This window comes from Lactuca serriola, chromosome 4 (assembly GCF_051521515.1).
Source record: "Lactuca serriola cultivar US96UC23 chromosome 4, Lser_US96UC23_V15, whole genome shotgun sequence".
In the NCBI taxonomy this organism is placed as follows: Eukaryota; Viridiplantae; Streptophyta; class Magnoliopsida; order Asterales; family Asteraceae; genus Lactuca; species Lactuca serriola.
The window spans coordinates 103,759,160-103,783,409 of NC_136411.1; the positions used below are offsets into that span (position 1 = coordinate 103,759,160).

The window sequence follows — 24,250 nt, forward strand, 5'->3', positions numbered from 1 at the left end:
ACAATCCCTTTTCAGCACTACTTGCACCTACGAATCCGCTAATCACCAAAACCAAGTAAAATCTTAATAAACAACCAAAAACCCTCAAGTTTGACCCAAATTCAAACTTAGTCAAAAATTCAATGGTCTAGGCCACGTCATGGTCCTCCTTGGCCATTCATTTCAAATGGAGAAAAGAATGAGGTTGGAGAATTAATTTCGCATCCAATTTATCAAATCAAAGATTTGTTTGATCAATTGATTACAATGTATCAATAAACACGAAGAAATAAGAGAGAAGGTGAAGTTATAAAATGAAATTTTCTTGCTGAACGTAAACGTGGAAGCAATAAACTTGAATATTACGCAAATTGTCGTGAAGCTCAGGAACATGTTCTTGATGATGATCATCGTGTTCTTTATGTTCAAGAAAAAGGATTTCAAGTTGATTCTTATGATGAAAAAGTTTTTTGCTTGATTGGAGTTCATACCAATGATATTTTGTGTTCTTGTGATTCGTTTGAAAGAATGATTCCTTATCGGAAGCTGGTGATCCAAGAAAATCACAAGTATCAAACTCCAAAATATTTGATTCAAACTCATAAGTTGAAGTTATGGGAAGTGGGTTTGTTCATGAAATCAAGTCTTCAAGATGCAAAAAGATGAGAAAGAAAAAGAAGAAGAAGATTAAACAGAAGAACAAACGGGTTAATTCACAAAAATCGTCAAATGTTGTTGTGAATCCAAAATCCGTGAAGTAAATTTGGGTTCCAAAGCAACAATCTCCAAAGGTTGAATTGAATCTGAAGTCAAAACCCAAAAGTGTTGGTGGTTCTTTAGAAGAGCATGAAGAACACGAAGAACGAGTTGTACATCACGCATAGTGGGTGGTACAATATTTAAATTGGTGATTTTCTTGTTCTAACAAAAGAACCAAGATATTCAAATTTTGATTCGTTCATTGATAATGGTACTCGATTCGTTAAAAAAGTATCACAAATTCTCAAATGGATTCGAAAACGTCCATGATTTCGAGTCGTATATTGCATTTTTCATTTTTGATCGATTTTCCTTATTGGATCTAATCCGTTTAAACCCCATAGTTGCTCCAATTATTTTTGTTTAGATCAAAATTCCAAAAATCAAAATCATATTTCCAATTTTGTTTCTTCTTTTCGAAATTACTGTTCACCCAAAGTGTTCATCATACTTGATTCAGCCCAAAAATCATTTTGTGATCCATATTTCGAAGTTTACAGTTCATTACTGAAATTTTAGAGCTCAATCATTCCTCTTTTGATCTGATAAGTGTTGATTAAGCCCAAATGTTTGTGAATATTGTGTCATCAGCTGTCTGATTCGATGCTTCATCCTATGCTTATACGAGTTGTACATTTACATCGTCCATGCAACTCATCTGATGCGTGTTTGTTCTTGAGTTTTCAATATCGTTATCTCATTATTATTTTCTTTTCTTGTTAATCAGTTGAATGCGATTTGTATGTTGATCAAAATCGATTGGAATGTTTGTTTGATTTTGAATGCGAATCGTATTTGGATTGGAGAGTATTAGAGCACATTTGGTTTGATTTAACTTTTTGGAGTCAAAATCAGTGTTCTTGAGAACTTAGAACTGAAATTGATTTTGATTTCGAAACCAACATGAAGTTCGTGTTTGATAACGAATGGATATATGGTTATTTTGATTTCAAATGGTGTATGTGTGTTTGTTCGACTAGATTGTTCATATATTGGGAACACATTGGAAGTCGTTCATTCTCACCTGGGTCTCGATTGGGTTTTGCCAATGATAGAGTTGGATTCGTGATTCTCAAATAATTTTGTTACTTCTAAAAATCGATGTGTATGTCTTGAAAGATGACAAATGGGTTAAAGGTCAATTTAGGATCGAATACCTTTAGGTCGATAGTCAAAGGGATATCGATGGGATTACTAGGATCGAGATTTCGAATTGTAATTGAACGAGTTGGTCATAGGATTCGAAACTGACTGATGAAGGTAATTTTGATGTCAGATCGGGTTTCACTTTTGGCATATGAATTTTTTATTTGAAGATGATGTTGGAATCGTATGCTGGGTTTGCTTTGGAGTGAAAGAGCTGATGAATTGCAATTTTGATCTGAGTTGACTTGTGGAAGTCAAAATATGTTCTATTGATTTCAAATTTACAAGAAGGATTGGAATCGATGGAAACTTGGATCCATTGACGAACATATGGTCGATGTGAAGTCTAAGTAGAAATTGGAATCGATTATGCAAAGTCAAGGATTGAATGAAGGCGATTTTGATTTCATTATGCTTGTTATGTTCGCTATTGAGGATTGATTTGGTATTGATAACGAATGGATTGATTGTTTGAAAAACGCGAACATTGAGTTTTGGAGTATGATTGATAACGAAAGGGAGGATGGAAATCAATGTTCGATGGAATCGTTGGTGTCGAAAAGCGAAGGTTGAAGAGTTGATATTGATTGTTGAATCGATTGGTGAATGAATTGATATTGATTTCGAAGGTTTTGGTGACAAAAGGCGAAGGATTATAATCATAATAAAGAAGATTTTGATGTCGATGATTTTGGCAAGACCTGTAGTAGCGAAGTGTCGATTAAGCAATTGAGTGGTCCAGAAGTTATTCAGAGATTCGATATGCTTCGTTTTCGATAGTTCTTTGATTAAGAAAAAACTTCATTATCAATGGGTTTATCAATGGTGCTATGGATTTCGTTACGTGGTTCACAACTTGGGAAGAAGGAAGAAACACAAAAGTTTCAAAATTTGTTCCAGAAGTTTCGAAGACATGGCAGTTTAAACCCATTTCAAAATTAGGACTAATTTTCGACATTTTAGGAGAAAAGCAAGTATTTTCATTTCAATCCCCTGGACTTTTGTCGAACTTTGCAGTTTATACCCATATTCGACATTGGGGTATAATTTCGACATTTTGAAGCATTGTGAAGAACTTTCGAAAAGAGTCCCTGCAATTTCGAAAAGCTGGCAGAAAATACCCAACTTCGAAATTGGGCTAACAAATTTGAGAAATTGAAGAAGTTACAAGTTTGGTCCCTGCAGTTGGTGCGAACTTACACTTTATGTCCAGTTTCACAAATGGGGAGTGTTTCGCATCTTAAGCTGCATTTGGCGCAACGGGTCCCTGCAAAATTCTATTATTGATAGTTTTTACCCGGATTTTGGAAAATCTTGCAACTCTCACCCAAAAGTCAAAAAATTTCACAAATTGGAAATTTTTTCGAGGCTTTTTTCGTGATTTTTTTCCGTGCAAGATTTTCAAGGTTTCATTTTGGCACACATCAAGAGGGAGTATTGTGAAGTTCATTCATCAGGCGCTTCTCACCCTTAATGGGTTTTATAATCATTTTTTGATTATAAAAAGGGGGAGAATGATGGGTATTTGAAGCGGGTTTTTGGGTATTCATTTGCACATTTGAAGACCGGTGTTAATTCGAGGGGGGAGTTTGGTCTTGATCGCGTGAGCTCGTTGGATAATGAAGTCGGGCATCCAATCCTAACTTTGAGGGGGAAAATGTTAGGGTGCAAATTCATGCTTGGATGTATTTGTGCTTTACCCACTTGTATTGTGTAATGAGTTGTCTTTCCTATAAATAGGAAGTGAGCGACACTCATTTATATAAATGAACCATTGGAGTGTCAGACTAGAGAGAGAATTTGTACAAGACCCATTTGTATATTCTTTCTAGATCTAACATGAGCTTAAACAGATTTATTTACTCTTTGTGTTCTTGAGTTTGTATGATGATTCACTAGATCTTTCTCATTCCGTGCATGCCATCATAATCAACACCACTACATGGCCTACCCCGATCCACTAACCAACAACAACGCTCGAGCTCAACAAGACTTAACTTATCCTACCAAGTCTTCAGGTCGTGACGCAGACCTCTAAGCCCTAATCAAACAAAAACAGACAAGGAAGCTCTCATTACATCCCTCAACCTGGGCCCCTAACATCCTAGAGTTTAAAACATAAGCATGACCTATATATTATATTACAACTAAAACTGATCCCTCAATGCTTGGGCTCAACAAGACTTAACTGATCCTACCAAATCTTCAGGTCGTGACTCAGACCTCCAAGCCCCAATCAAACAAGAACATAAGCAAAATCCCTCATCACATCTCTCAACCTAGGCCCCTAACATCCTAGAGTCTAAAACACAAGCATGCCCTACATATGATATTAAAACTAAAACTAATTAATACAACCTGAGGGGAAAATCCAACAGTTTACGATGATCTTGACACAAAACTGGAAGATCCAGCAGTTGCGCGAAAGTCATGAACTTGGAGAAATCTTACTGAGAACCGAACCTTGGGACAAGGTCTTCTTGCTATGAGGTTACACTCTCCCCTACTTGAGATATGCTAGATTCTGAAAACTTCACAATCCTACGATACTCAGACTAACTTGACCTTCACTACTTGATCCCAACCACTGATGTCTTGATACATAGGAGAATCTAAAACCTCACAACATTCATAAATGTCTAACGTGCATGCATTTCGAGGACAATGATAATTAATCCATTCACAATAGAAACCAGATTAAAAAAAGTTAAAACAAGATAATTTCATTCAACTGATCATCCAAGATTACAACTGAACTTGAAACACAAACAGGAATAACATATGAATACCAATACTGTAGTAATTGCTAAATAAAAGAACTGCTAACTCAAATCTCAGTCTCCGGGACTCCAGTCGGCCCATGACGACCGTCGAATAATTGCCAAATTAGGGGTGTAGGATCCAACACCTCACCAAAAATGAGAAAAGGACAATGAGCTCTGATGTGGCCTTTTTGGCCGCAATGGAAACAAATTCGCACACTGTAATCTCTACCTAAATGGCTCTCCTTTCCACATCTGTGACATACAAAGGTTCTGCACCTCCACTCAACTAATCTTGAGCTCCAAGCGATGGAATTAAACTGCTTCGTTGCAGGATGGGACTAAACTGTAACCTGACACTGCTCCCTCGTTTGAGTCTCTTTCTTAATCTCTCGCCTCCTCGAAGCATCCAGAAGCTCAACGAGGGTACTGCATCTCTGGGTAGACACAAACTGCCGAATATCCATCTTAAGCAGGCTCAAGTACCAAGTCATCAGAGTCTAATCTGAAGCAGTGAACTCATGACAGAACAAATCCCTCTCAGTAAACATCTTGGTGATATCTGTCATCGACTCAGACATCTGTCGCAGATCCAGGTACTCATGAGTTAGACACTCACGCTCCACAAGAGGAATATACTCCGCTCAGACCATGCCCAGAAACTTTTCCCAAGTCACTGCGGCTCGCTCGGCCTGCAAAAATCCCTGGATTACAAAATCACACCAATCCTTCACACCACAGCGAAGAAGATTCAACACAAACTTCACCTTCAGCAAAGAAGATCCTCGAAACGATGATCGGGCCCCTGTCGCCTCTGAAATTTGGAGGCTTCGTGTAACTGAACTCTCGATACATCATATCCCCGATTCCCTGGGATCCACCAAAATAAACGGCTATTGTGGCTGCTGCAGTAGCTACTTGCGGGATGGTGGCATAGCAGCGGTCAAACTCATCGATCAACTTGGTCTTGACTGACCCAAACAGCTTCAGAATCGCCTCTACCACCTTGGCAACAATGATCTTACGAATCTCCTCCTCACTCATACCTGCTCTCCTAGTGCCACCAACACCTGATCCTGAACCTCCAAAAGTCGCCAGAATGAAAATATATCATAGAAATATTAGACATCAAAACACTGCTCAGCATATCGGGACACCCTCCTATTAGTTCCTTAGTAGCCCCTAGATTCCTCCTGAATCCTCTACGAATTTTGTGCTTTTAGTAGTACGGACCCATAGTACCTTCCATACCTATCTGTATTTGATTCAGAATTCATCCCAAGGTCCTAAGGCACTACACTACACCATTCCTAGGTGTGCTAACAACTACTTCTCCTACAAACCCAACTAACTTCCTAGGATTATCCTTGCTCCTGCACCACTGGCTGATTTTGATCATGCTTGTTGTATACAATACGGGGTCAAATAGACTGTCAAATAATCAACTCTGCCCTAAGTCCACAACCAAACAAGGAGCAGGAAGTAAGGCTAAGTTGATCATTTTAAGGCTATTTAATCTCGAACGTATACAAGTAATCAACATACATGCATCAATCACCCAATCAAGTAACATAAGAAATTCCATATATCATAAAGCATCACCGAAATCAAGCACTTTTATCCAAAGGTCCCTATAAGAACCCTAGATTATCCACTAGCATGCTTTTCTAACGATTCACATATCAGCAACATCAAAACTCAGTAGATATAAACAACCAAGGATCAAGTTATCACATAATACAAGCAAAATACAATCAAACAAGTGACAATCGCGTTCTAGTCCTCATACCGCACACTATCCCACTACCAGCTAACCTCCATGAAATACATAACCATAAGTAACCAGATGTGAGATAGCCACATGAATAGATGATTCTACTCTAGAGCCACAACCAAACAAAGAACAGACAAGAAAGCCTATATCAAGAGTTTTCAAGCTATCATATATAACCACATACAGCCTTAGGGTACTCTACTAGATGATAGCCAGCAAGTACAGATAGACACGCAGATTTAATAGATCACTACAACATATAAACATCCTATATACCAGGATACAGATCTAACAGATCACTACATCATATAAAAATCCTATATACTTGGATACTTATCTAACATATCACTACAACATAACAACATTCTATATACCAGGATACATATCACTACAACATAGCAGCATCCTAAGTACCAACAATCCAAGGAATACATAACTGTATATACTCGTAGGTGAGATAACACCCGGATACGTGATCCTACTCTAGAGCCACAACCAAAAGGAACATGTAAGAAAGCCTAGATCAAGAGTCCTCAGTCTATCCTACATGACTATATAAAGTCCTTATGTCATCCTTCTACTAAAAGATAACTGAACTAGTGGGTCGGCATTGGTTCCTTCAACCCAAGGGTACAATGAGGCAAAAGTTACATGAATCAAAGAACTGTGAAACATTGCGATTCGATCTCTTTTCAGCACTGCTTGCACCTACGAATCCGCTAATCACCAAAACGAAATAAAATCTTAATCAATAGCCTAAAACCCTCAAGTTTGGCCCAAAGTCAAACTTAGTAAAAAAGACAACGGTCAACGTCACGTCGTGGTCCTCCTTGGCCACATCGTAGCAAATGCCAAAACAAGGCAGTCTCGATTTTTGACTTCGCCACGTTGTGGCCACTAGAAAATCACCAATTTCTTAATAAGAGCTTAATCCTTTTAAACCTAAGCTCACACTTCTAGATCTACTTCTTCGCACTGACTTAATGGATAAAGTTTCTAACTTTATCCATTAGGACCTCACCATAGGACAAGATCATAAACCTTAAGTCCATTAAGTCCTAAATGTGACCAAAACTAAAATATGAGGCTAAGAACACTCAAGCTAAGATCTTTTTCTCACTATCTTAGAAGTTCATGACCAAATGAGCACCACATCAAACTATGGAGTTCCTCAAACTCCAAGAGCACTCAAGAAAGGGACCGAATCATCGAAAATTAGGCTCAAGCATCAAACAAGAAACACAAAGGTCAAGATATTAACTTTATACCTTCAATAACTCAGAAATACGAAGAAGATCTTGAATCCATGCTTGCTCCTTGCTTCCTTGCACCAAAATAAACCACGTTCTTCTTCTTCAAGTTTTACTAAATGAAGCAAACAATCTCAAGATATATCCACCAATCTCATTTCTATGGAAGAGTGGAAAGGGTTGTGAAATGAAGGGATGGAGGCTAAATAACATGACCTAAAATGGAGGTTAAGATGCTTAAATATGGATGAAACCCTAAAAATACATGGGTTGGGTCCTGAACAGGCGGTACGCCATGGCCATCCATTGCCATGATATGGTGGCTCTCGAAAACACGTGTTCGATAAGTATCATGTCGCATCGTAGGCATCCAAGCCCCACATCGTGACTAAGGGTCTACTCCAAAAATCCTTATTTGATTCGTTAAGTCTTGGCCCACCTTCTTTGGAAAAAAAGATGTTACCGTTTTACCCCATATCGATTGCACCTGAAGATCAGATTATTCATCCTGTCATAATAGGCTTCAATATTTTCGTTTTCTTTCTACTTGAAATCAACAAGTTCAGAAATGCATTTTATCACTTAACTCTTCCTTGTTCTTTCATTACCCTGATACTTCTCTTTTAGAGTATCCCATATTTTCTTAGTTGTGCATCTAATAACGTAGGTGTAGACGACAGGAGGGGGAGCACCTCTCAATTCAAGAAGAGCATTCTTATCACATGCCTTCCTGGTGTTTGCTCGTGTAACCATATCTACATCTGTTCGAGCAGTACCAACATTCTCAACCAAATATTCATGATGATTTCCGTATTTGACAGAATTCCACAGATTTTCAGCAATTTCATTAAGATAACCTTCCACCCGGTCGGCCCACTAATCATAATACTTAGGAATCAACATCAAAATCTTCGTTGTAGATCCAAGAAGATTTGTATAGTTCATCATCGTGTTCACATTGAGATTAGCCATTTGATTTGATTTGATGAAAAGAGAAATCACTAGAAGAGAATTGAGATTATTATCAGATCGATTGATAGAACCAATAGCAAAATCAATTAATCACTTATTGATTAAGTGAAGAATTATGTTTTCAACTTGCTAAACAATGAACCAGAATGAGCGATTCACAAAGATGAAAAATGCTACGAAGATTATTCGATCAATGAAGTGAATCCTGCTCTGATACCAACTGAATAGTGTTAGAAATAATGTTTGAATCAATCAAATATATGAAAGCGATAAATAACGTCGAGTTCTAAATATGATATGTTTAGCTCTGATTAAGTCTGGAAAGAGTACAAAAGTTTAAAGTACAAAAAGTAATCAGAGAGTGTTACTACTCTAGACCTAAGCACTTACAATATTTATAGGGTACATCAAACATACAAAAAATACAATGACTTGACCATACATATCGAATCCTATAGTTGCCTTGTAAATAGCTTAGATAACGAAAGTACTAAATTTTCGTTATTTACAGACACAAAACCGAAAGATATATCTTTTAAATCTCACTACAACTTTCGACTCTACAATTTTGGATGAAATACAAGTTCAAGCTTGTTGATTGTTGAAGCTAAAGCTTGTGGACCTAGAGCCTACATTGCTTTTCTTAGCTTTAGAAGGTATAAAGCTTAAATCTTGATGATGCATTTGTTAAATCTAGCTAGTTTTGGGTTTTATGAGTTTTGTGATCCCATAATCTTGGTTTTCTCATTCTTATTTTTGTTATTTTCCAAATGGCGCCCTCTCGTGGTGCCACGTCATTAGTACGCACTTTGCGCACGTGAATTTCTTGATTTTCAAAATGATGTAACTTCCTCATACGAGCTCCGTTTTCGATGTTCTTTATATCCTCCAAAATCCCTCGACGAGATCTACACCTTTTATTTAGACTACGTCAGCTAATTTTAATTGAATTTATTTTTAAAGCTATATTTTTAACAGGCTTAGACTGTTAAAGTCCGTTAAAACTTCATAACTTTCTCATTTGATATCCATTCTTGACTCTCTTTATATCAACAGAACCATATAGGCGAAACCCTCAACTCTCTTTTAGACTGTTTTTCCTAACAATCAACCGATCTCTACTTCAGTTTTTGAGTCGTATACTGTTGCGCTGAAACTTCGAAAAAATCATAACTTCCTCTTACGAAGTCAAATTTTGACCTTCTTTATATGCATGATCTCGGCTTAATGACTACTACGACTTTCGTTTAGGTCACTTAGGATAAAAAGTAATCTATCAAAAATTCACTTTTTACGATACGCAAATTCGTGTCTGTTTAATCGCAAAACTTCGAAGAAACATAACTTCTTCATACGAAGTTGGATTTTAGCATTTTGTATATGTACGGAACCCTTATCACATAATATATAGCTTTGGTTAAGGTTATTTATCTTAAATAATCTTTTATCAAAAAGTCATTTTTAACGTTAAATATGTCTTAATTGACTACCCCGAATATGTAGGTGTTACACCCTTGGGGACCTTCCTAACATCAGCCTCCACCCTCTTCAGCCTCCAACTTAAAACCCTTGCCCCCTAAAGAAAATCTTGAGCCTTTTTATGTGTGTTTGGGTGCATTTTGGATGAAAGAGAAGTTCAAGCTTGTTGATTGTTGAAGCTCAAGCTTGTGGATCCAGAGCCTACATTGCTTTTCTCAACTCCAGAAGGTATAAAGCTTGAATTTTGATGATGTATTTGTTAGATCTAGCTAGTTTTGCGTTTTATGATATTATTGGTCCCATAATCTTGTTATCCATGAGCATGGCTAATTCTAATCCAATTGAGTTGTGCTTTCAAACATTTTTGAGTGTTTTGAGTCATAAAAATGTGATCTTGGTCCCTTTCTTCGCTCCATTCAAGAGTTATGATGTTTAAGTGGAATATTAAGTTAGGGTTTTAGCTTTTGGACCATTTCTAGCCAAGGAAAGTCATAAAGGTGAAAACTTTATGACTTAGAATGATGTTTTGGATCAAGACCTGAGTTTGGATGTAAGGTCATTAAGGAATAAGCACTTTTTAAAGAGAAAAGGATCCATATGGCATATGGTGGGTGTACCAAGAGGTACGATGGGTGTACTGGGCTGAGGCCCCAAGGATTGGAAGCATCACGACTACGCCCAACGTAGTGACTAAGTATGTGAGGCATACTTAGTTTACTTTGACCTTCTTTGACTTTTTGATTTTCTGACTTTGACCTTTGACTAGGGGTTTAACAAAGTTTAAATTAGGGGCATTTTGGGTATTTTTAGTGGTAGATTGAGTTTAGGTCACTGTTTATTATATAGGTGACCAGTAGAGGCAGCAGGTGGATTAATGACTTGTTCAACTATATTTTCATATTGTGAGGTGATTTTTCCTCACTGTAACTGTGGGTTGATGGAACCAATGTTGGCCCATTAGATTGTGTATCATGGTATATTGAATTGATGATATGCCGGTTATGTATTATACTGATAGATCTGTATGATTACCTGTATTTACTGAGTATGCATTAGATTGGTAGATCGGTATGATTACTTGTACTTGCTGGTTATTAATTGTTATTGTATATGTCGACATGTTATGGTTTGTTGGGGTTGAGGCGATCATGCTTTTTGGTGAAGGCCAAGATACCTGGGGCAGTCCAGATATACTAAAGGCCCGAGAGACGGCCCAGTCATGCCAAAGGCCCGGAGAGCGGTCCAGATAGGCTATAGGCCCTGTGTGGCGGTCCAGTCAGGCTGAAGGTTCATATTATGCATGTTGTTATTTGTTTAATTATATGTGGTACTTTTGGGGAACTCACTTAGCATTGGGTTACAGTTTAAGTGTTATGTTTCAGGTACTTCATATGATCGGGTTAATGCATATGCTTAATCGTACACATCCTTTAGGTTTTATGAGATTTGATTTTGGGATACTCTGATCTGTGAGTTTGGCCTTGGAAACTATTTTTTGTAAACATTTATGGTTTTTGGTTTGGTTTTGAAAAATGAAAAATTTTATCATGATTTTTGGGATGTTACATATGAGTTCTCTCTCTCTCTCTCTCTCTCTCTCTCTCTCTCTCTCTCTTTCTCTCTCATGAAAGACTTATCTTCGAGCTACAAAGACCAATTATCAAAAGGTCTATAGAACAAGTATCCAAACGACTTTTATGGATAACCAATGTAAATACACCTCTCGGCTCTGGGTTCCAATTTATCTTGCTCTCGCGCCTAACGAGAGCCTCACAACCCCGAACCTTGATATATATGAGTGAGGGTGGTTTCGCTGTCCACATTTTATGAGGAATTTTGGCAACCTTCTTGGTAGGAAAAAGATTGAGGATATGGGTAGTTGTCTCTAAGGCATACCCCCAGAATAATATATGGAGTGAAGCACGACTCGTCATGGAACGAACCATGTCAAGCAAGGTTCGATTTTGCCTCTCAAATACACCATTAAGTTGTGGTGTCCTAAGAGGGGTCAGTTGTGGCGATTAACATCCCTTGTGGCAAACCTAAAAATACCACATACATCAGTATGGACAAGGTCTAACATTCCTTCACCTCTTTCACAAGTTCAAATGAAATGTGACTTAGTCATATTGTCTAATAGACAAGACTTGCATTCATCATCCGACTTTAGGTCAAATGATTCCAACACTCCATACTTTTGGAGTTAGGTGTTGCATTTCTTGTTAATACGCCCAAGACGACAATGCCATAAGCATGCCTTCTCTAAACCACTAGAAGAATCAATATTAAATACATTATTGCCAAGTTCATTCACACATACACAACCATTTCATATACGTCATTACAAGGATAAGATCTGAAAATAAAACACCACTTTTATAAACTAAAATCACACCATCATTATTGTCAAACATATAATGATAACCTTGTCTAAATAAAGCATGAAAATAAATTATGTTTCTTGTCATTTCCGACAAATAACAACAATTGTCTAAATTAACCCTAACACTATCATCATACATAAGCTCAAAAGTCCCAATCCCAATAACAGTCAATGTATGTCTGTTCCTCATGATCAGGTTCGACTTCCCATGCTCGACCTCTTCATTTTCCCTTAGTCCCTGCATATCAGAACAAAGATGGAAACCACATCCTGTATCAAGGATCCAAGAATTTGAAATGTGAGTGCAAAGCCAAAACACTTTGCTCTTTTCTTATCTTACTTCTTGTAGGTACTTGGGGCAGCTTCTTTTCCAATGTCCCTTGTAGACATAATGAAACCAAACAACCTCTTTCGGATCACTGACATGAGGAGTATCAAAGTTGACATTTCCCTTTGACCCACCACTGGACTCTCCAATGTGGGTTTTCCCTTTCCACTTGGTTTGGGAATAAGCCTTCCTTTTCTTTCCCTTTCTTTGTTGAATAACCATGACCAGGGCACTTGCAGAACTATTCGAATGACACTTCTTCAATCCAGCTTCAGCAGTTTGCAATGGACTATGGAGTTAAAGACCATACCAATGAGTGACTCCTTGTCGATATTTACATTGAGGTTCTCAAGTCTCTATATTTCTCTGCTTCTTTTGCACATGATCACGCACAAATTCCCCTTTTTCAGTTTTAACGCCATAAGGGCCTTGATGACTTCGTAACACTTTTTTCTCGCTTTCTTATGGAACATTTGAGAAAGAGCCAAGTTCATTTCGTAAGGCCAATAGTCCTCATAGGTATTCCCCGAATTACACAAACAAATGAAACCCCAAAAACAAGAAGACGGAAATCTTTCGTCTCTTCAAAGATATTCCCCGATTTACATGACCAAAGTGTTGGTGGTCGGGGACTCAATATAAAACAATAACAAAACTAAAAATAAAAAACATCAACCAAAAGAAAAGTTAATTGTTATTTTTTATGGTGTTAATGGACAAAATATGCAAAGAAAATCGAACCTAAGGAGAACTTTGGAACTGTTTTGAAAGTTGGACCAAATTTGAGTAAACCTTAAAAACCAAGTTTGATTTATTGTAGATCTTGCAAAATATGTTAGAGCTCGAGAATTTGATTTGTCGATACATTTACTCATTGGTCATTTATGTGGTAATTTACAAGTTTGATTTATTTGTCTATTAATTCCATTTAACAAAAAACTTATCAAATTAACATTCTGCGGGTTTGTACTTTGTAATCAACGCCTGAAAGTTTAATTTTTGCTGAAATTTTGTTGCTGTTTTGGTGGAATTTCGCTGCTGTTTTTGGACCATTATTGCTGATGTTTTGGGCCGATTTCGGTTCTTACTATAGTTTTGGACCATCTATATTTGTTTTTGTTTGAATTTTAACTATTATATAAAAGTAAATAATCATAAATTTATACTCGATAAACTTTTGTTTTTAAAGTAGGAAACCGATAAAAAAAAAACAGAAGATTGTTGTCGCTGACTTCTAGCAACGCTGCTTCCACTTTTGGCGACAACATACAGAGCCATCGTAAATGTGGCAGCGTCAAAAAGTTCTTTAAACTCTTCAAAGAACTTAACTCTCTTTTGACCTTTTCTCTAGATTAGTAGAACTATTCTAGTATTAACAACCAAATGTTTTTAATATCAGAATAAATCGTTAAAAATACACTAGGAAAGCTTCAAAGGCATTGGATGTTGCGCGATCATAACTACTAACTCGTAGATAAAATACATCATATAAATCAAATAAATACACAACGGTATGTTAAAGTATCACCAACAAGCAAAATCATAAGACATTACATGCAAAAATAAACTCTCAAATATCTTTTAATACAAAACCAGTGTGTAATAATACATGTTGTTATTATTATTATTATTATACATCTTCAATCCTACACAAAATTAACCCTAATCATTACTAATCACCTCCAAGCCGAACAAGTTACCATCGGCCGATTCTTCCACCCAAGAACAAGCGCACCATCTCTCTCACCAAGCCTATACCCCTCACTATACTCGCTCAAAACCCCTTGAACCGCTTGAACCACCGCATGGCTAATCGGGCTAGCCGTGAACCCAGCCGCCTGAAACCGAAACCGCCACTTAGCCAACGGCTCATGTCTTTCCACACGGTCCGTATCCTCACACGCCACTATATTCACCATATCACGAGCCACACAATTCTCTTCCGCACTAATCCTCCGCCTGTCGCCCCGTGGTAACTCAATGTTCTTCGGAAGCTTCGCATCAATCGACTCAAACATAGCCGTGTAATACTCAAGAGCCTCTTCAAACCGTTTTGAAAACGAGGAAGTATTCGTGTTCGATTCTTGTTCAAGAAGTGTAACAACTTTTGGAGACAAACTTTTAACCAACCGTATCAACCGGTCACGGTGGTTAACCGTGCTAACCGACTCATCCGGCATATGGTGCAACATGTAAGGAAAGTTAACCGCTAGGGCTTCACCCTGGTAAACCCTAAGGTTTACCCAGTTGACCTCACTTCCTGATATTGCGGCCGCATGGAACTCGAACGGAACCCCGTTCGCCTCTGCGACTTGCGCGAGCCGTTGGCCGACCTTCTCGAGCCCACCGGCTCGCGCATAAGACGAGTCACCGTCATCAACGCCGGTGACTCGTAGGCTCGGCGGACCGCCAGGCCGCCGAGCCAGGTCTTCAATGAGTTGGACCCATTGACTGCCTTGTGCGATTAAGAAGTCGATGACATGGACGTGGTTTTCGTATTGGAATGCTTCTTTGATGACAACGTTTGCTGACGTGTATGCGAATTTGTAATATGGGCAAATTTGGTAGAGGGTTGACATGTAAGACATGAGATCTTTTGGGCTTGGTTCGTAGCATTTTAGTTTTTTGTAAATTGCGGATCCCGAGGAGAGTTTTCGGGCACGAAGGCCTTCGAGCATGTAGGCGCCTAATCGTTGAATCGGGTCACCGGTTACTGAAACTTTGGTTTGAATATGTTCCATGAGAGTTTCGGTGATTTCTTTAGCTCCACCATCATCCATCGATTGAGCACATAAGATGAGGGCTTGTTTCAAATCAAGATTTGAAATTCCAATTTGGAGCAATTTATTGTTCTTATTGACGTTTTGAAAGGAGCTTGTGATTGACCCATCTTCAAAATCGGATTCTCCAAGTAGTTCCATTGCCACATCTCTTATAAATTGCTCATTGCTAATGGGTGACCCGTATGTGTTTTCCGGTGATGAGTTGTGGAGATTTGATACGCATGATTGGGAAGAGCCTTGTGGGGAAAATGGGCTCCGGGTGTTTGATGAGACGCTGGTGAATGGTGAATTGTAGATTTCTAGTGCTGGAGATGATTCCAAGGTGAAGAATTGGTCGTTGAAGGCGTTGCCGGAAACAATGGAGGTTTCTTGGTGGCGGCTGGTGACAGTGTCACCAGGGTAGCCATTGTTGTTCAAGATTTGGAAACGGGAACCGGTTAAACGGAAGGGTTCGATCTGGTCTGATTGGTGATACAACTGGTGAATGGCAGCTCCTGAGCTTCGAGGATTCTGGGATGTTTGCATTTAATGTAAGAAAATCGGCGAATCAAGTGACAAAATTTTAACTTTTGGTATAATTAGATCGCGTGCATGGTATCTGATTCGATAAGATTGGCTTCAATGATAGCTGTTTTTCCTGAATTCAAAAAGTTTCGAGAAATGAGAAGCTTGCAGATGACGAAAGATAATTAATAAATCTCGAATCTATGGAAGAGTAATGATACAGGCATCTAGAAGCATCATGGTATCAGAAATAGTGAAATACTGCTATAAAAAGGACCAAATATTATCTAAATTAAAACCCTTGTGGTAATTTTGATATGGATGAAAATTGTTGAAATGGATTATAGTACCATGATCCTAAAGAACCCTAATTTTAATGGGGATAATTACAACTAAAAAAAATTGCATTGTTTCCTATTGATAAAATCGCCCACGAAAACGCGTATTTAGAGAAACGTAAAGCCAAATTAACTTTATTAAATCAAAGAAGGAAAACAAAATCCTAATGATCAAATTAGAAGAAAGAGAAGAAGTAATTCATGTTCTTCAAAACAAATCCTGTTGTGCCAATATATAAGAATTAAGAAGCCTAATTATGATAACAGAAAGAAATTATCAATACAAGATTTGAAATTAAGGCATATAATTCTAAATTAAGATGATTTAACAAAACCCCATCTACCCAAATTCATGAATCATCAAACTAGTCGAACAAATTATACCCCGAAGCTTGTTAAATCAATCAGAAATCCATCAAAGACTAAAGAAATCATGCATAAATATGAAGAACAAAATCGGGGAAAATGATTGGAACATTGAATTGATAGTATAAAGTTTTTTCAACAAAACATACCTTTAGATGTTCAGATTGTTCAAAGATTTGATTATTTTTCAGAGAGAGAGAGAGAGGAAACGAGAGAGTCTGACTCTTGTTGAATGTTGAATGGTGGAGTATTTCTAGATGATGATGACGAATTTAGTACATAAATATGCTGTAAGGGATGAGAGAGAACTTTTTATCTGACGAAAATACCCCTGCACATTTCTAATATTACCAAAAATATTTGGTCATGGTCACTCCGAACTGTGGAAGTGACTTTGGATGGGTTTACATTTCTTTTTAAGGTGAATATGATTGGAGAAGACTTGCCATTTCAAGTACCCTATCATGGAGTCATGACCACTTTCTATATATTATGAAACCTGATTTATGAGTCATGTCTGGTTTTTGGATGTTATGTTTTTATTATGGATTATGTAATTTTCTTGTAAAAAAATGATTATAACGTGTTCAAATATACGTATCATTGTTCTTACTTACTTTTTTTTTTTGGCTAAAGAAGCATTCTTCAAGTGATTATTAGTATATTACTATCTCATTTAAGTAGTATCGTGTTACATTCATTGTTGTCTAAATGGCAAAAAATATAGTATGAACTGGAAATAAAACTTTTATATTGTGGTTGTAAATATTTTAGCTTTTAACTATTTGTGTAACTATGTTATTCGGCAACCAACTGCACTAAGTTTTCTAGGAGCTTATATCATAGTGATATTGATTTACATAGATCTAATCGGTGATAACTGATAAATTGAGCATATTTTGTATCCATAAAAATTTAATTTGCTTGGTAAAAATAGCAAATTTTCGTTCTTGCATTGAATAATTGTTTATATAAATACTTAGAATAAATAGGCTCAGAAAAGTGAATAAAGTACAAAAATAGAAGAACAATACCATCCCACATGTTACAATCATTATTTGGTAGATGATTATCCCAAATACATTGTGATGGACAATGATCATATTGTGATATTCTAAGTAATATATGTTTTTTATTATTCTTGTATTTAGGTGTGTTATTATGTTGCTTTTTTCGGTTTTTAGTTAAATTGGTTCGGTTTTTTCGGTTTTTTATATCTTAAATTTAACCATAACCAAATCAAATAATGTTCAGTTTAAGCGGTTTCAGTTTATTCAGTTCGGTTTACCGGTTAAACCGAATAAAATTTCACACGTAAACTAAATATTAAACTAAACGAATAAAAACTTACTAAATTTTCACCAAATGAAGAAAATACACTAATATATTACATATTATATTTAATTGTATACGAAGATGAAAGAATTAACCATGAGTTAATTGACATTTAGGCAATTGGTTCTTGTTTTTTAATATAAAATATAAAACATTTATAAATTTATTATAGTTAATAATTAAATAATTAATTATTAAAATCTTTTTAGTAACTAATCTATAAATTTATGCATAAAATATTAATTCATACACATAAACTATAAATATATATATTAATTATATTGTTTTATTTGGTTTTTCGGTTTAACCAAAATTATAAGAATTCAACCAAAACTAAACAGAATAAAATAACATTATTCGGTTAATAAAATTGAATTAACCGATATGCCAAACCAAACATCATTTTGTTTAGTTAGATATTTGGTTTCAGTTTTTTATCACCCCTATTTGTATTAGGTATCTTTTTATAAGATATTGATAATAATTATTTTGTATTCATAAGATATCTCAAATAATTAATTAAACTTTTAATGTTTAATTAATTTACATATTTGTATTAGGTATCTTTTTATAAGATATTGATAATAATTATTTTGCATTCATAAGATATTTCAAATAATTAATTAAACTTTTAATGTTTAATTAATTTACATGTTGTAGGTATGCTATATGTAGTCAACCGATTGTGCAACTAATACGGAAGAGACAAGCATAGCGTTTCTTGAGTAAAGAATATGATTTGCATACTTCAGCCTAAGATCTAAATTATAAATTTTATTGTTTGACAAGCAATTGAGGACAAGTCAACTTTTAATATATAAACAATGTAATTTTTTTATTGACATGAATGTTCTGGGAGTTTGACAAGTTTGAAGTATAAACTTCATATAACTTGGTAAATCCAAAGTTGTACCTAATTTTAAAATAGACTTTTATCAAGTTTTAACATTAAAATTTTTATTTTTTAAAAAATAAGATTCCAACTATTTTATGAAACAGATAAAGATATATTTATTTATGGATTAATCCAAAAAAAAAAAAAAAACAATTAGCGGTTTTTTTCAGGATTAAATTTCAACTTTATTTTTTTTCTGAAATTTTTTTTATATATTTCTTTTTCAGTTTTTCATGATTTAGCACTTACAATTTTTATTTTTCTATTTATGTCTTACATTTTTTATTTTATGTTTGTTGATTTAGCCCTTACATTTATTTATTTTCTCGGATTAAACATCAACTTTATTTTTTTTAAAAGCCCTTATATTTTTGTTATCTTAGAATATTTCTTGCATCCATTTTCATAATTCCATAGAAGATGTTCTAGCTTCAAGATGGTTTAGAGTAAATCTACAAAGATAGTCTCGTAAATCTGTAACATCCCAAAAATTTCAACAAATTTAAACATTTCAAACAACCCATTTACTAATAAAAGTGTTTACAAAATCATTGTTTCTAAAAAATTATTTAAAATCCGAGTCTCCCTAGATTCAATCAGTCGTAAAACCAAGGACGTGTATAGTTACGCACTCGCCTTTCCACGGTCCTCCGAAGTACCTGAAACCATAAACCAAAACTATAAGCACGAAATTTAATGAGTTCTCCCAAAATACCACCACACAAACAAATCACATGCACAAACACTCATGCCTGGCCCAATCAGCATCGGGCTGGAATACCAGGCATATCTACAATGGGCCCAGTCATCCTCGAGATGGAATACCCTCGTATCATAAGCATGTTTGGTCCAATCAACCATCGAGCTGGAATACCAAAATATGTCGGGTCCAATCAACCGTCGGGTTGGAATACCCACAGGCCCAGTCAACCTCCGGGTCTAGTCATCCATCGAGATGGAATACCTTAGGTTGGAATGTAAATATATAGAACGGTTCCAGTCATCCTTGGGATGGAATACCCTCAGCCCAATCAACCATCGGGTTGGAATGCCCCCGGTCTATTGGCTCACGCACATAGCAGGAAAGCCTCAACCACTAAGAATATGTGCCGATATAGCAAATAAACATATAAACAGTCTACATACATATAATAGGATATCAAATCCAAAGGGTTGGCCTTGGTGCCTTCATCCCGTAAGTACAGTGAGGAAAGACTCACCTCAATCCGTTGATAATCAAATGCCTGCTCAGGTTGCTGAACCGGATAACCTCGCGCCAACTAACAAAATACAATATTAATCAATAATTATCCCGATAATCCAAAATCTGAGGCCCACTCCATAAATCAACTTCCAAAAGGGTAAAATACCATTTTACCATTTTCTTATTTGGCCCAATACCAAGGCCCAACCCAATCACACAAAAGACCAAGATGGCAACTCAAAGCCCAAAATGGCCCAACAAGGCCCAAAACCACATCTTACATCGTGACCAGCCTTGATCACATCGTGAGAACCCACTTAATTAGATCCCAACTCATCATTACTCAACCTAGGCAACTTACCCAAAGAAAAGTCAATGGGCTGCCTTCACGTCGTGAGCCTCAATCAGATAACCAAAAATGGGACCAAATGCTTCTCACGTCATGAGACCTTGTTTCTCACGTCCTAAGAACAGTCTAAGGCTAAAATCCAACTTTTAAGTCCTTAATCCATTAAGCTTTTAATCCTAATTCTTCCAGAAGCTAACAAGGACTCTAAAGGCCAATAAAAACGATTACTTGATTGACATGCATGCCCCAAGCATGTCCTAAACCCATCTTAGGTCAAAATGACAAGAAATAGCCCCAAACTCAAACAAAATTCATAAATTATAACCATACTTTAGATCCATAAGACTAAATCATAGAGAACGACTCATTGATCCATAAAGTTGCCAAATTTATGGATCCCAAGCATGTAATCCATCATAAACATGCAAAAAGGAGCTTATAACTTAGATCTAGCAATTTAAGATCATAAAGATTAGATCTTGGACACTTACCATGGTGTAAAATGTGCACAAGATGATGATGATGAAACCTCCTTGTAGTACCAACTCTCTAGAAATTCTCCTTCTTCTTCTTCTAGCCACCAAAACACTAAAATGGATCCAAAATCACCAACATGGATTAGGGTTAGGGTTTTTTTGAGTTATTGTTGAGTCAAATATGTTGTAATGTGTCGAAGTTTGTTGAGTCAGTTTCGAATATTATGTAATTTATTTACTAAGGCATTTTAGTTACGAAGTCTAAATGTCGAGTCCTTAGTATTTTTTGTATACTTTCAGTACTCCTATAAATAGGAGATGTACTCTGAGATAGATAGAACTTTTGGTGTGATTCTATCTAACACTCTCTTTGTATGTTGAAAGTATAAATGAGCTGAAACCAAATCTTATTTACTTCTCGTGTTCCAATTACATTGTTTTACTCTGATTTCTTTCATACACTCGATTAATCACATCTATAATTGGTATCAGAGCAGGAATCATACTGCAATGATCTGATTTTCATTATGAATCATAAGTTTTTGAGTCGCGATTTTGATTTAAAAGTTTCTGCACTTTTTGGTTCTGAAAATCATCTCTGATCTTCAGTTGTGATTTGATTCTGTAATTGATTTGTTTAGTCGAGTGATTGATTTGGAATTCCTGATCAATTCATTCATTCATCTGTGAAATTTATCAAGTTTTTCTGAAAATCACGTACGTACTTTCATGGCGAACTTTAACATGAATACGATGACCTCTTTTTCTCATCTGCTAGGATCTTCAACGAAGATTCCTAAGCTAATTCTGAATTATTATGATCAGTGGGCTGATCAAATGAAGGATTATTTGAATGGACTGGATGAGGAGTGCAACGACGTGAAAGTTTAAAGCATTTTTTCATTTTTAAAATGAACACTTTTCATAACACTTGTTAAACAATCTCTTTTTTTAAGTTTCAAAACATAACTCCATATTTGAATAATTAATAATCCATGATCCTCAAAACATAACTCTTCCTCTAGTGTGTACAATCAAGCCGGTGCCGTCCCGCTAATCTGAAAACCTGAAACACATAACACATAACACTGTAAGCACGAAGCTTAGTGAGTTCCCAAAAATACCACATACAACACATATTAGCCACTCGAGGCTATAACTCTGTGGGCCTCTGGCCCTAACTCTATGGACCCTCTGGTCCTAACTCTATGGACCCTTTGGTCCTAACTCTGTGGACTTTTCGGTCATAACTCTGTATACTCTGAAACACACACACACAACATAAATCACATAGAAATAATGCAGTGCATCACATCACAAAAATAGCATACAAATACTCTGTTACATAACTCTAATTACCACTCTAGGTAAAGTATAGTGAGAAGACTCACCTGACAAGCATCAAGTAAATACCCTCGCACTCGAAACTTGAACTAGCCTCTGCCTAGCACAAAAGATGAATATCTCAATCAATACTCTTAACACGACCCTAATAAATGAGGGATATTCTTCTCTCTCTAACTCTTGAGTTGGGTAAAAGACCATTTTACCCCTCCATGGTCTCCCTTACTCATGTTGACTAACCCCAAGAGTCAACAGAAGTCAATCTCAAGTCAACAGTTCATGTCTGACCCGACTCGTCAAGTGCACTCATGCAACTCGTCGAGTCCACTCACATCCTCAGAAGTCTCGTGAAAGGTCCAGCTCAGCTCGTCGAGTTGACCCCCAACTCGTCGAGCTATCGCATGCTCAATCTCATCGGGACAAACCCCCACTGACTCGTCGAGTCAACTTATGTACTCGACGAGTCCCCTCGGTCTGATTCCTCATTCAGACGTCTAAAGTCAGATCTCTCATCCCAAACCCTAGATCTAGCCTTTTTAGACACCAGAGACACATAAAGTCTCAACCTTTACGTTCATGCATGGCATAAATGCCTCAAAATGCCAAAACAAGCCCTTCTTAAGGTGTTAAGCACAACAACCCTCATATGGATGAATAAAGTTGGGACCTTTGGACTCTAGGGACCTCACAAGGTCCAGATCTGAGGACTAGGCTTCTAGCTAATCCATTTTACTCAAAGCCCCAAACCAAAGGTGGTAAAAGCCCTAGAACTCCAAACACATGAGATCTAACAAACAATAATGAGAAAGGTGCATACTTTTACCTTCCTCAGAAGCTCTGGACGATCTATCACTGGATCCAACTTTCCCCCTCTTGATCTTGGCTCGATCTCCTTCTCTTCTTCTCAAATGATGCACTAAAAATCCCAAGATAGCTTCTCTCTCATTTTCTAGCTCAAATGACCTTTAAGGTTTGCTTCCAGGGAAAGGGTGGCTGCAAATGAGGCCATAAGTGCCTTTAAATAGGTCCCAAACTCCAGAAATTAGGGTTTCTCTAATCAGTGACTACTCGGCGAGTCCCTCCTCTGACTTGTCGAGTCCACGAGAAAAACCCGGCTCGACTCGGTGAGTTGGACCCTCAACTCGTCGAGTCTCTTCTTTAATCACAAGATCAAACTACCCGATAATATCCCTGAAAATCCAGATGTTACAATTCTCCCCCACTTGAATTATATTTCGCCCACGAAATCACTCCTTAACCACTGACATAATGAAATCATCAACCCAAAAGGCACCACCGAAAGGATGTCATACTACACCGATATCTTTCTCTATGGACACCTTAAACCCCACAACACTCCCAAGACCAGATCTGAACCAACTCTTCTATCGCTAATATACTTCTTCCCACTATCCAGAAGCTCTAGTGGCCTAACCCGCCGCCATACCACCTACTCAAGCGATCACCATGATATTCGCTCCTCGAATATCAAACCCTGATAACTCATTGATCCTCTGATTCTCACAAGACCAAATCCAACAATCGGATACCGCTCACTCATACCAACATGCTAAAAGATCTGAATCACGCCCGAAGAAACGGAAGGGTCCACTCCTTAATAGGGCTCATTCACAAAACCACTATCAGAATCCATCCGAACAAAGAATCCTTAACACTCTACCCTCAGACACAGCTAAAAACCATACCCGTTCAGACGTGTCCTTGGACATCACATTCGTAAGCCCCAACTTCGTTTCTCATATACCTTTTCAATACTGGCCACTAAGTCAACCCCTGACTCCACCGTTGAACCTCCAAAGGTCA

The 24,250-nt window shown here is 36.9% G+C and overlaps 1 protein-coding gene across 1 annotated transcript; it reads right to left on the reverse strand.

Annotated features, from left to right (window-relative positions):
- Window positions 1–14,387: 14,387 nt before the first annotated feature.
- On the reverse strand, window positions 14,388–17,119 carry SCL13 (SCARECROW-like 13). Its single transcript, XM_079039583.1, has 2 exons — window positions 16,973–17,119; window positions 14,388–16,252 (listed from the first exon to the last, which is right to left on the reverse strand). The coding sequence occupies exon 2, from the start codon at window positions 16,138–16,140 to the stop codon at window positions 14,509–14,511; it is 1,632 nt and encodes a 543-aa protein (XP_078895709.1). The 5' UTR covers window positions 16,141–16,252; window positions 16,973–17,119; the 3' UTR covers window positions 14,388–14,508.
- Window positions 17,120–24,250: the final 7,131 nt, after the last annotated feature.